Below are 17,524 nucleotides of genomic sequence, written 5' to 3' on the forward strand. Positions count from 1 at the left end.
TGCCATTTGGCTGATCTCTCTCGAACCCTCACTCCCCCAGTACGGAATCCAGCTGGATTGAAACAATCCTGGATACTTGTTCCTGCTGTTGATTATTCCAGGCCTGTAAACGTTGCAATCCTGTTCCAGTGAAGTGCCTGCTCCAGTTGTAAATGAGAGCAGCTGTTAGCACGGGGCGGGGGGAATGTTTAGGCATTATTCTGAAATATGTTATAAGAACTGGTTTCCAACTGTGTGTTGAGATGAAAAGGGTTCCTGCGCCCAACCCATGTTAAGACTGACTCCGGATTCCCCCTTGACTCAGTGAAGGCGGAGTGAATTATAACACTGTAACTTCTGGCGTCATGTTTAGGGGGTACCCCGATGATGCACCGGGGATTCCCACATACCCGACAATTGTCCAGAAGCACTAACCTCCCCTGGACAGTTGTGCTAGGCAGGGAATCATTCAACAAAGTGATTTAAATCGCAAACTTGATTTTTTGCTTTGATTTGATTTCTGAGGTAGCAGCAAGTGTAGACAGAGTCAGTGGATGGGAGGCTGGTTTGCGTGATGGATTGGGCTATGTTCACGACCTTTTGTAGTTCCTTGCAGTCTTGGGCAGAGCAGGAGCCATACCAAGCTGTGATAAAACCAGAAAGAATACTTTCTATGATGCATCTGTAAAAGTTGGTGAAAGTCATAGCTGACATGCCAAATTTCCTTAGTCTTCTGAGAAATTAGAGGAGTTGGTGGGCTCTCTTAACTATAGTGTCGGCACTGGGGGGGCCAGGATGGGTTGTTGGTGATCTGGATACCTAAAAACTCTGGACAATTCTGCTACTTTTACCCTGGTAGTTATTCTGAAAGAGTTAGAAGTAAAGAAATCACTTTTAGCTCCAGTGCAAATGTCTGAACACCCAGACCCAGCCTTGCAATGGACCCACCGCCTCTCTGAACCCCCACTCCCTGCCTGACACGACCCCCCCACCCCCCGCACTCTTAACCACTTGTCAGTGAAACCTAACTGCTCCCTTGGCCCTTTGAACATCCCCTATATGACAGCTACTGCCACCAACAGAAGGTGCTCCTTCCCTCTCTGCGCCTCAGTTACTTTGCGCTGATGTTGCCAGGAGCGTGCCCGGTTACGTTGCACTGATGTTGTCAGGGGCGTGCCCAGTTACGTTGCACTGATGTTGTCAGGGGCGTGCTATACAAAGCATATTGTTCATTGAGAAGGAAACATGTAGTGGTACAGTCATAGCTAGAGCGTAGAGAAAGATCAACTTAGTGCGAGGTAGGTCCATTCAAAAGTCTAATGGCAGCAGGGAAGAAGCTGTTCTTGAGTCAGTTATGGGCAGCTCCCTACAAAGTCAGTGGGAAGAGTTGCCATTTCTCCATTGATTGCAAACCTGAGCCATTGAGACTGACCTTATAAACAGCACTGCCAGAGAATGACCTTTGTTTTGATGCTGTTTGTTGGAATTCCATTCCAATTATTTTCATGCACCTAGTGGTGCACTAACTCAGACTTTTATCTGTTTCCGTTGCTAGGATTTCCCAGAACAGGTCCATCACCTGACACCAGAGGGTTATAGCTTGGCTGGGCGCCACCCCACATCAAGTGTGGCCAACTAGGAGACTCCCTCAATTTTACATCAGCTATTGGCATGTTGCAAGGATTTACATTGACACTCAGCCTGTTTCACCACGTTATAAATGCACCTTCCTTGGCCATCAAGCCCTGGGGTGGGACTCGAACCCTGAGCTTCTGGCTCCGAGGCAGGGCCACTAACCCACTGCGCCACAAGACTTCCTTATTTGTTCTGTAGGGTGACTTCTATAGAATGGAGGATTTGCAATGCATGCAGTTGTGGTTCATCCTCAGTCAAGGCTGCAGTGTGTGCTGAACTGGCCTCCCCAATATCACTGCAAGCACCGGAATCCTGGTGATCTTCTGGCATCCCAAAAGGAAAAAACATAAACATTTGGAAATGCAGGGTACCTGTGAAACTTGCCCAAACTGTGCTTCATAGAATCCCTACAGTGCAGATGGAGGCCATTTTACCATTGAGTCCATTTCGACTACAATCCCACCCAGGCCCTATTCCACATAACCCCCCATATTTACCCTGCCAATCTCCCTGCCACTAAGGGGCAATTTAGCATGGCCAATCCATCTAACTTGCACACCTTTGCACTGTGGGAGGAAACCGGAGCACCCAGAGGAAACCCATGCAGACAGAGGGAGACACGCAAATTCCACACGGGCAGTGACCCAAGACCGGAATTTAACTCCGGTCCCTGGTGTTGTGAGGCAGCAGTGCTAACCACTGTGCCACCATGTCTCTCTTGTATAACTTGAAATGGAACTCCAGTAATCCTGATGGCCCCACTGATTCTTACTGGGACTTGAAACAATAGAATCATACAGTCTCTACAGTGCCATTCGGCCCGTCGAGAATGCATCCATAACCTCCCGCATATTTACCTCTAACCTACACATCCCGGGACATAAAGGGCAATTTAGTATGGTCAATCAACCTAACCCACACATCTTTTGGACTGTGGGAGCCGACACAGGGAGAATGTGCAAACTCTACACAGACAGTGACTCAAGCTGGGAATCGAACCTGGGTCCCTGGAGCTGTGAAGTGCTAACCACTGTGCCACTGTGAACTTTTTTTTTTCCCTTCTGGGATTGATTTTCCTTATCCTTTTGAGTGACGATTGCAATGTTACCTTCAGGGAGAAGTATCGATTTAGACACTTGAAGAAGCTGGTAATCTGGACATCTTTCCTGTAAGATAAAGTTTTTAACGGTGTTAATCTGTGACTGACAATATTTTAGATGTAGGTTTTTCCAGTAGAGACGTTGAAGGAAATGACCCATAGCTGTTTTCAGCTCGCATTGTCTTGGAAAGGAAGTGTGGCTCTTTCCATTTTACAGCTGCAAAGAGCTAAGAGATAACCAGTGAGGCAACAGGACAAAACACGAGGAACATGTTTTTCAAATGTACAGCTGTTTCATTGCCAACAGAATAACTCACGGCTAAACATAGTTGTCATCATTTATTTAGAAATCTTATCTTTTGCGTGGCTTGATTCTTACCTAGCCAATCCTGAAAAGGCAGTTGTTTTTTTGTCTTGTAAATCAAGCCAACTTGTTAATTTGCATTGTTAAATTGGATTTTTTTTTAAAAAGTCCAAATTAACCATCTGGTGTCAGAATTTGTGTACATAATTACCAAGAGATTCAGTTCTCTTTTGGAGTGTACTGTTTAATGTGTTCATTTAACATTTCATCCATTTCTATTTCATAGAATCCCTACAGTGCAGAAGGAGGCCCTTCAGCCCATCGAGTCTGCACCAACTCTCCAACAGAACATCTTAGCCCTATCTCCATAACCCCCACATATTTATCCCCCTGATCCCCCTAAACCACACATCTTCGGACACAAAGGGGCAATTTAGCATGGCCAATCCACCTGCCCTGCACATCTTTGGACTGTGGGAGGAAACCGGAGCATCTAGAGGAAACCCATGGAGATACAGGGAGAATGTGCAAATTCCACACATACGGTGACCCAAGGCTGGAATTGAACCTGGGTCCCTGGTGCTGTGAGGTAGCAGTGCTAACCTCTGTGCTGCCCAACACGAGACATAAATTGCTCTCATTTTAAATCATGTAACAAAAGCTAGATTGTATTATAATGGACAAGAAAGTCTTGCATATCTACCATTGCACTACTTGAAAAACAATTCCTATGTGCCCTGTTGGAATCATAGAATACCTACAGTGCAGAAGGAGGCCATTTGGCCTATCAAGCCTGTGCTGACTCCCTTACAGAGTGTCTTATCCAGGCTCTCACCCCTGCCCTGTTCCTGTAAGTCTGCATATTTACCATGGCTAATCCATCTACCCTGCACATTCTAGGACACTAAAGGGCAATATCATAGAATTGTAGAATCCTACAGTGCAGAAAGAGGCCATTCAGCCCATCGAGTTGGCACTGACCACGATCCCACCCAGTCCTTAGCCCCATAACCCCATGCATTTACCCTCGGTAGTCCCCCTGACACTAAAGGGCAATTTACCATGGCTAATCCATCTCACCCACACGTCTTTCAGACTGTGGGAGGAAACCAGAGCACTTGGAGGAAATCCACGCAGACGTGGGGAGGATGTGCAAACTGCACACAGACACAAGCCAGGAATCAAACCCAGGTCCCTGGCGCTATGAGGCAGCAGTGCTAACCACTGTGCCATCCAATTTAGAATGGCCAATCCATCTAACCTGCACATCCTTGGACTGTTATTAAGTTATGTCAGTTTATATTTGAGCATGGGTTCAATGTTAAATTTTCTTTCCATTCTGTTTATCAGCAGGGGGTAAATTCTCACTACTACAAGCTTACATTTTTGGCTTGGAAAAAAGTGCTGGCTGATGACACTGTTTTTCAGAACTAAATTAGTAAAATGGGTTTTTGTTGACAATTTTCTCATAAGTTCACTTTTTGATTTTACATCTCATTCATAAAGTTAGTAGTGATGAATGGTTAGCACTGCACGTTAGGGTTAACCCAAATTCCTTCAACCTGGTATCTGCAAGCAGGATGTGACCTCACATTCTGGGCATCTGTCGACCGAAGTCATTGGCTAAGGCTGTGTGTGAAAGTAAAAGATTTGTTTTATCGGATTGGCAAAGTGCTGACAGTATCTGGCCTGTTACACTGGACTGCTGCCAACCAGTCAGAGGTTGTCACCAGTGCATGGGATACATCCTCGGAGCTGGGAAAACAGAGGTTAGGGGTAAAACTGGAAACCGATTATTATGAGAAACAGACATCCCTCAATATATTGTTCTTACTTTTGTAGAATAAGATTTGTGGAACATGATTCTGTTAAGAGTTTAAGGTTTATTTATTAGTGTCATAAATAGACTTCATTAACACTGCAATGAAGTTACGGTGAAAATCCCCTAGTCGCCACACTGAGGTGCCTGTTTGGGTTCACTGAGGCAGAATTTAGCATGGCCAATGTACCTAACCAGCATGTCTTTTAGACTGTGAGAAGAAACCAGAGGAAACCCAAGCAAATGTTGGGAGAACTCCGCACAATCAATGACCTAAGCTGAGAATCAAACCCAGGTCCCTGACACTGTGAGGCAGCAGTGCTAACCACTGTGCCACCATGCCACCCATTTCTCTGCATGGTAAATAGTATGGTAAAACCTTAGAAGATCTCCAGTTTGGATTGAGCCACTAACTTTATACTGCAAAATGGAAATGGTCTGTCCCTGCAGTCAAATGGTGTTAATCATAGAATCCCTACAGTGCAGAAGGAGGCCGTAGGCACCAACCACAATTCTACCCAGGCCCTATTTAACTTCCATTGGTAGAGGGATTGAGTTTCGGAGCCATGAGGTCATGTTGCAGCTGTACAAAACTCTGGTGCGGCTGCACTAGGAGTATTACATACAGTTTTCGTCGCCGTGTTATAGGAAGGATGTGGAAGCATTGGAAAGGGTGCAGAGGAGATTTACCAAGATGTTGCCTGGTATGGTGGGAAGGTCTTATGAGGAAAGGCTGAGGGATTTGAGGCTGTTTTCATTAGAAAGAAGGAGGTTAAGAGATGACTTAATAGAGGCACATAAGATGATCAGAGAATTAGATAGGGTGGACAGTGAGAGCCTTTTTCCTCGGATGGAGATGGCTAGCACAAGGGGACATAGCTTTAAAGTGAGGGGTGATAGATATAGGATAGATGTCAGAGGTAGGTTCTTTATTCCACTAATGCCTGCAACATTAGTGGACTCGCCAACATTAAGGGCATTTAAATGGTCATTGGATAAAGATATGGATGATATTGGAATAGTGTAGGTTAGATGGGCTTTAGATTGGTTTTGCAGGTTGGCGCAACATCGAGGGCCGAAGTACTGTCCTGCAATGTTCCAAGTTCTATTCCTGTAAACCCACATAATTACTCTTGATACTTGGGACAATTTAGCATGGCCAATCAACCTAACCTGCACATCTTTGGACTGTGGGAGAAAACCAGAGCACCCGGGAGAAACCCATGCAGACGTGGGGAGAATGTGCAAAGTCCACCCAGACAGTGACCAGAGGCTGGAATTGAACCCAGATCCTTCGCGCTGTGAGGCAGCAATGCTAACCACTGTGCTGCCTTAATGCTGTGATGCTCACAAGAACAATCATCTCTTGTTATAATGTCAAACCAGAGGTGAGCCCTGAACCTGAAATCTGCACTGTGATCTAAAATCAGCCTTGCCTCATTAATTAGAAAAAATCACATTTAGGTTATTTTAATTGGGACTTCAGAGACTGAATAAAACTGGATCAGAATGTACAAAGGAGACAAATACCTATCTATAATTGGTGTTCCTAACTCTTGAGTCATGAAGGCATTTTTCTATCAGTGTGCGCCCAAAGGGACTAGGTGCTATCAGTATAATGTAACTGCAGTATTAATACTTGTGTTTGGATCGAGGAGTGAGACAATAATAAAGCTGCCCTTCTGAACTCACAAATTGACACATAGGTGTTCCAGTGTTTGAAAACTGAGTAACCAGTTTGACATTATAACAAGAGATGATTGTTCCTGTGAGCATCACATCATTAACAGCATTGGGGCAGCACAGTGGTTAGCATTGCTGCCTCACAGCGCCAGGGATCTGGGTTCAATTCCAGCCTCAGGTCACTGTGTGGAGTTTGCACATTCTCCCCATGTCTACATGGGTTTCTTCTGGGTGCTCTGGTTTCCTCCCACAGTCTAAAGATGTGCAGGTTAGGTTGATTGGCCACGCTGAATTGCCCCAATTATCAAGGAATTAACAGGGTAATTATATGGGTTTACAGGAATAGAACATAGAACATTGCAGAGTAGTACAAGCCCTATGACCCTCGATGTTGCACCGACCTGTGAAACCAATCTAAAGCCCATCTAACCTACACTATTCCGCTTGAAGCAGTCCAGTTTGCAGCACAGCCAAGGATTTATGTTTGTTCCGACACTGGTGGCTATTCCTAACCACAACAAATAAAGAGCATTTTTTCAGATTTGTTGAGAAGACATTTTTGGAAATAAGAAATGTTACTGTGAAGACTCTAATGGAGGTGTTACAAATTCTCCTTAACTGGATGATCTGATGACAATTTTGCACTCTAACTACACGAGGAAGTACACTGTTTGAATTGCTTGTTCTTTGTGTTTTTCAGAGGAGGAGCGGCAGGTGATAGCCAACAACCGTGAATACAATGAAAAGTTTCAGTATGCTGTAAGTGAAGGTTTATTCTTTGTAAATAAGCATATCATTATTTAGTGATTGATAGTGGCCATGCAGCGATCTGACCAACTATAAAAGTACTTCCATAGTGTGCCATTTCTTTGCTAAGTAATTTTGTTAGGCAGTGGGCATTCTTATTTATATGTTTATACATTATTCCATAAGGCAATAGGGTTTGTTGACTTCCATATGAATTAGATGTGCATTATAATTATTACCGATAAAAGCAGATCCAATAACTCTTACTAAAAATATTCATTTTTTTTATTCATGAGTTGTGAACATTGCCACTGGGCCAGCATTTATTTTGATGTGGAGATGCCAGTGTTGGACTGGGGTAAACACTGTAAGAAGTCTCACAACACCAGGTTAAAGTCCAACAGGTTTATTTGTAGCAAACGTCACTAGCTTTTGGAACTGGCTGGTCCTTCGTTTCTTCCTCCCACCCACCTGACGAAGGAACAGTTAGTTCTGAAAGCTAGTGGCGTTTGCTACAAATAAACCTGTTGGACTTTAACCTGGTGTTGTGAGACTTGTTACTCAGCATTTATTACCTATCCCTTATTGCCCTTGAACAGGGGAGGCAATGACCCAGTTTGCTATTATTGCTAGACAATTAATCCAAAAACTCAGCTAATGTTCTGGAGACCCAGGTTTGAATCCCACCATGGCAGGTGGTGGAATTTGAATTCAATTTAAAAAGCTGGAATTAAGAATCTACTGAAACTATTGTCAGAAAAACCCATCTGCATCACTAATGTCCTTTTAGGGAAGGAAATCTGCCGTCCTTATATTGTCTGGCCTACATGTGACTCCAGGTCCACAGCAATGTGGTTGACTCTCAATTGCCCTCTGAAGTGGCTTAGCAAGTCACTCAGCTCAAGGGCAACTCGAGATGGGCAATAAATGCTAGTGACACCCATGCCCCACAAATGAATTAAAAGAACCTAAGTGGCTTGCTAGGCCATTAAAGAGTCCATGTTGCTGTGAGTCTGGAGTCACATGTAGGCCAGGAAAGGTCAAATCATAGAATCCAACAGTGCAGACCGAGGCTACTCAACCCATTACGTCTGCACTGACCACAATCCACCCAAGCCCTATTCCTGTAACCCCACATATTTACCATTACTAATCCTTTTAATACTTGGGTTAATTTAGTATGGCCAGTCAACCTAACCCGCACATCTTTGGACTGTAGGAGGAAACCGGAGCACCCAGAGGAATCCCACGCCGACACGGGGAGAATGTGCAAACTCCACACAGAGTGACCCAAGCTGGGAATTGAACCCAGGACTCTGGTGCTGTGAGGCAGCAGTGCTAACCACTGTGCTGACCAGGGTGAGGACGGCTGATTTCCTTCCCTAAAGGACATTAGTGAACTAGATGGACTTTTACACAATCATCATTAGACTTTTAATTCTAGGTTTCTTAAATTAAATTCAAATTTCACCAAGGGCCTTGATGGGATTCAGACCCCAGACCCAGGGCATTACTCTGGATCACGAATCCAGTGATAATACCACTGTGCCACCGCCTCCCGTGACATTTTTAGCAAAACTGATTACTGAAGAATTCATTGGAAAAGTTTTGAGCTCAAGGATATTGACTGGTATCTATTTCTAGTCTATTCTCAAGTAGCTTCTTTAACACTGCTCTTCTTTCTTTCACCCAGGCTCTGAAAGGTTTTATTTCATCCTGTTAGTTGTAATAACTTTTTAGCGAGCAATGCTTCTCAAGCCGTCACTGTGACAGAAATGCCAGTCTAGACGTTGCACTCGAGACTGCCAAAGAGAACAAAAGGCCCTCAGATGGATGTTTCACAGCTGTCCTGGGAGGAGTCACAACCTCAGGCTATAGATTCTTGATTTGATATCCGTAGTTAGCTGATTGCTGAGAGATCTGCGATAGATCTCAAAGTTGAGTGAGCAAGTCATGGCCTGTACCACTTCCCTGCCTTTCATTTCACTAGAAATGAAACCGAAATTGACATTTCCAATCTGCTAACGGACACCTCCCTCACAGGAAAAAGCTACAAGTTAATATTTGATTTGATTTATTACTGTCACATGTTTTGGTATACAATGGAAAGTATTGTTTTTTTGCACACTATACAGACAAAGCGTATCGTGCATAGAGAAGGAAAAGGAGAGGGTGCAGAATGTAGTGTTACAGTCATAGTTAGGGTGTAGAGAAAGATCGACAAATTATGTGGTAAGTCCATTCAAAAGTCTGATGGCAGCAGGGAAGAAGCTGTTTCTGACTCCGTCAATACATGTCCTCAGATTTTTGTATCTTTCTCCTGACGGAAGAAGATGGAAGAGAGAATGTCCGGGGTGTGTGGGATCCTTGATTATGCTGGCTGTTTTCCGGAGGCAGTGGGAAATGTAGACAGAATCAATGAATGGGAGACTCGTTTGTGTGACAGACTGGACGACGTACATAACCGTTTGTTGCAATCTTGGACAGAGCAGGAGCCATACCAAGCTGTGATACGTATCCAGAAAGGATGCTTTTTATGGTGCATCTGTAAAAATTGGTGAGAGCTGTAGTGGACATACCAAATTTCCTTAGCCTTCGGAGAAAGTGGAGATGTTGGTGGGCTTTCTTAACAGGCAGGATTTTCCAGCCTTGAGGCAAGCACAGTCAGAAAATTCCACCCTTAGTCTCAGATGGGAGAATTCCTCCTTAAGTCCAGAAAATAGAAAAGCAATCTAAAACAGCAAGGGAAAGGAAATTGAAGAAAAGAGGAGAGAAAATTGAAGTGAAAATGGTCCTGCGATGTACAAATACATCAGAATTACAGTGTTTGTGTGCCAGTGTACAAAATGGGCACTAGACTCAGTAATTAGGATTGAAGGGTGTGATGTTACCCTGATAGAAATTTGCTTTTATCTGAGTTACCACTGTGAACGAAATGTGCCTGGCTATGAAGTTCTCATAAGGAAGGGAAGGAAATATGAGTCTGGGGGATCGATAAAGATGCAGTTATACCTGGAAAGTGTTGACGGATGTTGGTGCAGGCTCGGAAGCTGGATCAGTGGAATTAAGAAGCAATGAAGGGCCAGTGGTGGATATCTGCAACATGTCACAGATTTTCTTCTGACAATTGGAGTGGTTTGAAGTGGATACAGTTGTTATTATGGTGGATTCTCAACTTTCCAATGATGGACCGAGATAATGGGGACGGGGCTTTAAGGATGTATCCAGGACTGTTTCCTCGGTTATGCGCAACCTTCAAGTTGCAGAACCCTTGGAAAATATTCACCATAACTTAAAAGTTGAAAATAAATGAAGGTATAAGGCAATGTGAAAGTTTTTATCCAGAAGTTACTAGTCTAGAAGAACTAATTTTTTATTAAACTGATTGGCGTTTATCAGAAGAACTAATTTTAGCTACAAGACAGGAACAAAACCAGACGGATTTAGTTGGTTAAGTAGCATTTCACACGAGAACAAAGGCCCTGGTTTACTGCGCAGCAGAATATTACTCTGATTTCATTTGATTTTATTATTGTCACTTGTATTAGCCTACAGTGAAAAGTATTGTTTCTTTTGCACTATACAAACAAAGCATGCCATTCATAGAGAAGGAAATGAGAGAGTGCAGAATGTAGTGTTACAGTCATAGCTAGGATGTAGAGAAAGATCAGGTTAATATAAGGTAGGTCCATTCAAAAGTCTGAAGGCAGCAGTGAAGAAGCTGTTCTTGAGTCAGTTGGTACATGATCTCAGACTTTTGGATCTTTTTCCCAACGGACGATGGTGGAGGAGGGAATGTCCGGGGTGTGTGGAGTCCTTATGATGCTGGCTGCTTTGCTGAGGCAGTTGGAAGTGTAGACAGAGTCAATGGATGGGGAGCTGGTTTGCGTGATGGGCTGGGCTTCATTCACGACCTTTTGGTCTTGGACAGAGCAGGAGCTATACCAAGCTGTGATACAACCAGAATGGATGCTTTCTCTGATGCATTTACCTCAGAATTCTTTAACCGCCAGCAAAGAAAGATTGTGAACTTGCTACTTTCTATCGAGCATTAAGAGGATGTTGTCAGGGAAACTCGAGTCCACTTTGAGTGAACCCTGGTGCAATCCCAAGTTGCTCTGCCACTCACCACAGCACCGTCATGCTCGGTGAGCTGGAGGAGCAAAACTGACTTCCGCAGGTGGAACACCTGAAAAACCCACAACAAAAAAAAAACACTTGAAATCACATCGCCACTCTGGGATATCATAGCTTCAAGTTTTTAGGTGTCCAGATCACCAACAACCTATCCTGGTCCCCCCATGCCGACATTGTAGTTAAGAAAGCCCACCAATGTCTCTACTTTATCAGAAGACTAAGAAAATTTGGCATGTCCACCATGACCCTCGCCAACTTTTACAGGTGCACCATAGAAAGCATTCTTTCTAGTTGTATCATGGCTTGGTATGGCATCTGCTCTGCCCAAGATCACAAGAAACTACAAAAGGTTGTGAATGTAGCCCAGTCCATCACACAAACCAGCCTCCCTGCTGCTGTCAGACTTTTGAATAGACCTACCTCACACTAAGTTGATAATTCTCTACACCCTAGCTATGAATGTAACACTACATTCTGTTTCCTTTTCTATGAACGGTATGCTTTGTCTGTATAGTGCGCAAGAAACAATACTTTTCACTGTAGCTAATACATGTGACAATAATAAATCAAATCAAATCAGCTAATATTGACGCAACTGGTATCAACCCATCACACAACCAGGCGGACAGAATAGTGTGACACATAGAAAGAACCATCACCGCGTCGGTGACCCAGCCAGCAGAGGTCTCTGGCTTCCAACTCAGCCGACGATAGTAGATGGCACTCAATCGAATCTGCTCAGACATAAAGGATTTGCAACCATTAATGGAAGGTGAGGGATGACCCAAAGTGTGCTTTCAGCCATGAGTCCCGTGGAACACACCACATCAACTTGCCCACTGTGAGAGCTCTTGTGGGAGGCATCTCGTCCTCCAGTCGGCATCTCGATCCCATTATAAGATTCCCACCTTGCGGAAGTTGCAGTGGTAGGTACGTGGCAGATCGAGCAGTGGGAGATTGGACACAGAGAACAGGCAAGCTACACACCAAATACCCTCAAATACAGAGAGAAATTGTAATCAGGATTTCCCCTTGGGTGTGTAATAGGCTGGAGTCCCCTGGATGATTGGAGAGGTTGGGGCAGTAATTTGTTTAAATTGACATATAACAGATATGGTTTCTAATATAGAAAAAAATGGGCACGATAGAAGGCGTAAAGAAAAAAGGGATATTAAATTAGAAAGGAGCAGAACAGACTAACAGCTTAGATAAGAAGGGCACACAGGAATATTGAAAGAATGGCAGAGCCGTTGAGTGAGAAAATGGCAGAAATGAGTTAAGCATTTTGAGTCAGAGAAGGTGAAAGTTGGACATTCTTTTGAAACTTCGATGTATGAGAGTCATCTCTAGGGCAAACTCTCAAAAGGGCGTTGTTTTAATAAGCAAATAGAAGTAGAAAGTTCACCAAGTGCTGATGGCATGCATACAGAACACTGGGGGTGAGGTAGCTGAGGCACTTATCACGATTATCATAATATCATCACCATCTTTAAAAGCTCTTCCCGTTGTGTAGGAACAGTAATAATAAATATCTCGCAGATTGAGCAATATAATTTGCCTGATGGTTCAGTAACCACTTGAGATACTGAACGGAGAAACGAGGTAAGGGCAGCACGGTAGCACTGGTTAGCACCGCTGCCTCACGGCACCAGGCACCCTGGTTCAATTCCGGCCTCGAGTGACTGTGTGGAGTTTTTATGTCTGCCCCGGGTCTGCGTGGGTTTCTTTTGAGTGCTCCAGTTTCCCCTCTCAGTCCAAAGCTGTGCAGGTTAGGTGGATTGCTCAATTGCCCCTTAGTGTCAGGGGGATTAGGAGGGTTAAGAGGTTAAGGCCTGGGTGCGATTGTTGCTGGTGCAGGCCTGATGGGCCGAATGGCCTTTTTCTGTAGAAATTCTATGAGGTGCCTCGCACAAAGGATTCATAAAAGATTTTTATAAAGGAGAATGACTTCCCGGGTCAGGCGGTTGGGTTGCAATTTGTTTTTCCCTCGGCAACGAGTAAACATCTAGGCTCCGTGACGTAGGGAGATAATCAATCACGAGGAAAATGCCGGGGACAATTTGCACTGATTTGCAATATGAAGAAATCAAACTAAATTACCCGCATAATTTCCAGAGTTTGAAAGGTCATTCTTCACAATGTCTGTCAATTTCACGACACGAGGTTTACTCTGAACCCTGAAAAATGTCTCGAGTCAAATAATTTGTGCGTCGCTTGACCAGTTAGTGAGACAATACTTGCAAAATACAAGTCCTCTGCAAATGAGCAAACTTGAGCAGGAAAAGAAATTTGGAAACTTTTCTCAGAAAACGTTATTAGCCCATCCGATTTTTAAGAAGTCTTGAAATTCATAATTTTATTAAGACATTAATTCAACACAACATATTTATTATCTCCAAAGCTTCTTTGCTTTTTCACTTGACTGCAATCTGGGACATTCTCGTTAACAGTAAATTCTCTGGTGGGCAGGCTCTGCAGTCATTTACCAATTCTAATATTTACTTCAAGGATGATAATTTATATCAGTTGAAAACAAATTGAGAAGGAGCCGTCCTGTGGCAGTGGAGCCAGAACCTGACTCCCACAGCCTGTTCCAGCTCGACCCGCAAGACGATGAGGATGTATTTCCACATTTTGGTCATCCGTGGCTGGGATTTTCCAGTGCCACTAAAATTGAATGGAGTTTTGGCTGCAACGCCAAATTTTCCACTCTTGCTCGCAATGGGTCCATCCACTGATAAGATTGGAAAATCCTGCCCATTTCCCAAATGCATGTCCTTTCGAAATATTGGCCATTTTTTTAAGTCGATCTTTCGGCTTTACACGTCAACACGATTTTCCAGTCCCGCCGATGGCGCAATCCCCGTCCTGGGTCCCCCTAGTGGCGAGGGGTGCATTCAACCCCGTTGACGACAGCTGGACCAGAAGATTTTGCCACCAGCCAATGGTGAGCCATGCTCCAAGCCCGTGAAACACGCAGCAGGTTGCGGGAAAATCCCACCCATGGGCCCTGATTTTACTGGTACGGCCACCCAGAAATCGGGTCGGTCTAGACTCGCAGACGGGCATTCCCCATTGGCCTCGGGTGCAATCCTGTGTGCCTCAGGCAGGCGTGCTGGTAAAAGTCCAGCCATAATGTCAAAAATTTCTTCAAAAATGCACCAACTCCACCTGGTGGACATTTGTGCATCAGTGGTTACATTTAATGACCATAAAATCATACAGTGCAGAAGAGGCCCTTCAGCCCATCAAGTCACAAGGACAGATTAGAAACACCTAATTCCATCTGCCAGCACTTGCCCATAGCCCATATTTGGCCTGTTGAAACATGTTCACATTCCAGCACAAAAACAGAAAGACTACACACTGCCACGTTATTTATGCATCCGTCAGATAAAATGTCTTCCCCAGACCTGAAACGCAAACAGAAAATGCAGGAAAATCTCAGCAGGTCTGACATTAAGGAGAGAGAATAGAGCCAACGTTTCGAGTCTGGGTGACCCTTCGTCAGAGCTAACAGCACAGAAACTCGGAAGAGATTTATGCTATGAGGGTGGCAGGAGGGTTGCTGTAATAGGAAATGTAAATGAGGATGAAGAAGGCGCTAAGCGTGTCCATTAAGTGATCAGAATGCGTGAATGGCAGAACAGAGGTACAGATGCTTAAGGTAGTTGCCCTGAAAGGTTGGTCGGGGCAGATGCTGTTCCTCCAGTTTGTATTGGGGTTCACTAGAACATTGCAAAAGGCCAAGGACGGACATGTGGGCAGGAAAGCAGGGTGGTGGGTTGAAGTGGTGAAGTGTGTAGGATTCTGTTTTGACAGTTGGGTATTTTTGATCATTGTGTAGCTGGTGAAGAATTAAAACCATGTTGTTGTGAGGAGAAATACTTGAAATTTGTTTTTTTCTGAATAATGGACAACTGAGGTGGGGATTGTTCGGGACATTGTCCATGGATAGTCTTGTCTGTTGCAGGAAATTGGATTTCCTTTGTGGCCAACACCCAGTAACATCAGTTGTTGTTTATATGAATTGTACAGCAGATTGTCTCAGTTTTGATTTCATTTCCCAGCATTTTTCTGATGCAATTTTAAAAATAATTATATTCTGTTATTCGTCGGGGTGGAATGAAAATCACGGATTGAATAGATTATGAATAAGTGAACAATAGCAATGACGCGCCATTATTCACAATAAAATATCTGAAGGTGCGGAACACAACACCCACAACCCCCACCCTATCCCCCCTGCCCCACCCTACCCCCCTGCCCCACCCTCCATCCCATCCCCCCTGCCCCCCCCCCCCCCATTCCAACCAGACCCCCCTCCCTTAAACTATAACTTTCCACATTTTGTAGTTCAGTAGCTATCACTGACAGTTCCTGCCACAGCACTTTCACTTGCAAGGGCATCAAAGGATCTAGATCAATGCTTCCCAAACTTTTCCAGTCATGGAACCCTTTTGACTTCTCGAGTACTAATGGAACCCTGAAAAAGCATTCTCACCACTCCCTCTCTCACTCTCACTCACATTCACGCCTGTCGCTCTCGCTCTCATATTTCTGCCTTACACACAGGGACACGCACACTCAAACCTCTCTCACATACACTCACGTTCTTACCCTTCTCTCACACACACGCTCTCACTTCTCTCTCTTGCTCTCAGACACACTCAAACCTCTCTGTCTCGCATGCACACTCACATCTTTCCCTCTCTCTCACACGTTCTCACTTCTCCCTCACACACACTCTCACTCACTCTCTCACTCACTCTCTCACATACAATCACTCTCTCACACACAATCACTCTCTCACTCACACACACACACACACACACTCTCTCTCACATTTTCTCTCTCTCTCACACACACTGTTATTTCAGAAAGCGGTTACAAGTCAACTGCATTTCTGTGGGTTTGGAGTTTGGTCAGACCAAGCAAGGATGTCAGATTTCCTTCCTCAAAGGACACAAGTGAACCAGATGGGTTTTCACGATAATCACTAATCTTTTCATGGTTAGCATTACTGAGAACAGCTTTTAATTCTAAATTGAATTGAATTTAAATTCCACCAGCTGCTATGGTGAGAATTAAACCCATGTCCCCAGAGCATTAATTTGGATTCACCCAGTGTCTTTACCACAAGACCATTGCCTCACTAATTTGGTGGTGTACAGTAAATTGTAAAGACTGTTAAAATTTGACCTTTTGCAATGTTCCGTTTGGGTGAACGTTTGACCCTTGTGACTAAAATGTGTCACAGTAGTTACACCTTCAAAGCAGATTCCAGCTATGAGACCAATCCTGATTGGGTGGAACTTATTTTTAAAATAGGATAAGCTGAAAATTTGAAGTTTTCAAATGGTGAAGTTGTTCCTCATTGTCCCTGTTTCCTAGGTCGAAAATTGACACAATAAGATTCAAATTTTACAGTTTGTTTATTAGTATTACAAGTAGGCTTACATTAACACTGCAATGAAGTTACTGTGAAAATCCCCTAGTCGCCACAGTCCGACTCCTGTTTGGCTACACCGAGGGAGAATTTAGCATAGCCAATGCACCTAACCGGCATGTATCATAGAGTATCATAGAATCATACAGTGCAGAAAGAGGCCACTTGGCCCATCAAGCCTGCACTGACCACAAACCCACCCAGAACCTATCCCATAACCTCCTACATTTACCCTAGCTAGTCCCCCTGATTCTAAGGGGCAATTTAGCATGGCCAATGAATCTAATTTGCACATCTTTCAGACTGTGGGAGGAAACTGGAGTTCCCTGAGACACGGGGAGAATGTGCAACCTCCACACAGTCACCCAAGCCAGGAATCAAACCTGGGTTCCTGGCGCTGTGAGGCAGCTGTGCTCACCACTGTGCCAGCATGCCACCCACTTTTTTTAAAACTTGGGGTGCAAACTTCCTGTGACTGTGTAAGGGAACACATCTGACATACAATGGGTTTAGGCTTTGCAGAGTCAGCCTTGGCAGGTGTTAGATCCCTCAAATATGCTAATGAGGGACCCTAAAACCTTTTCTTCAGAACACTAGCCAGGCATTGGTTACCAGAATGCAACAGCTATTTACATCCAGAGTTACCTTAACTTCCTACCATTTTCATCATGG

At 44.2% G+C, this 17,524-nt stretch overlaps 1 protein-coding gene across 6 annotated transcripts in view; it reads left to right on the top strand.

The window, feature by feature from the left end:
- Positions 1-17,524, top strand: part of atp8b4 (ATPase phospholipid transporting 8B4) — a 288,525-nt gene that overhangs the window by 177,733 nt on the left and 93,268 nt on the right. For all 6 annotated transcript variants that reach the window (XM_080214353.1, XM_080214351.1, XM_080214349.1 and 3 more), the window contains one exon: positions 7,220-7,278. In XM_080214353.1, coding sequence (XP_080070479.1) covers positions 7,220-7,278 — 59 coding nt within the window. The remainder of the gene's footprint in view (positions 1-7,219; positions 7,279-17,524) is intronic.

Source organism: Carcharhinus amblyrhynchos, chromosome 28 (assembly GCF_965287045.1).
Source record: "Carcharhinus amblyrhynchos chromosome 28, sCarAmb.v2.hapA, whole genome shotgun sequence".
NCBI classification, from domain to species: domain Eukaryota; kingdom Metazoa; phylum Chordata; class Chondrichthyes; order Carcharhiniformes; family Carcharhinidae; genus Carcharhinus; species Carcharhinus amblyrhynchos.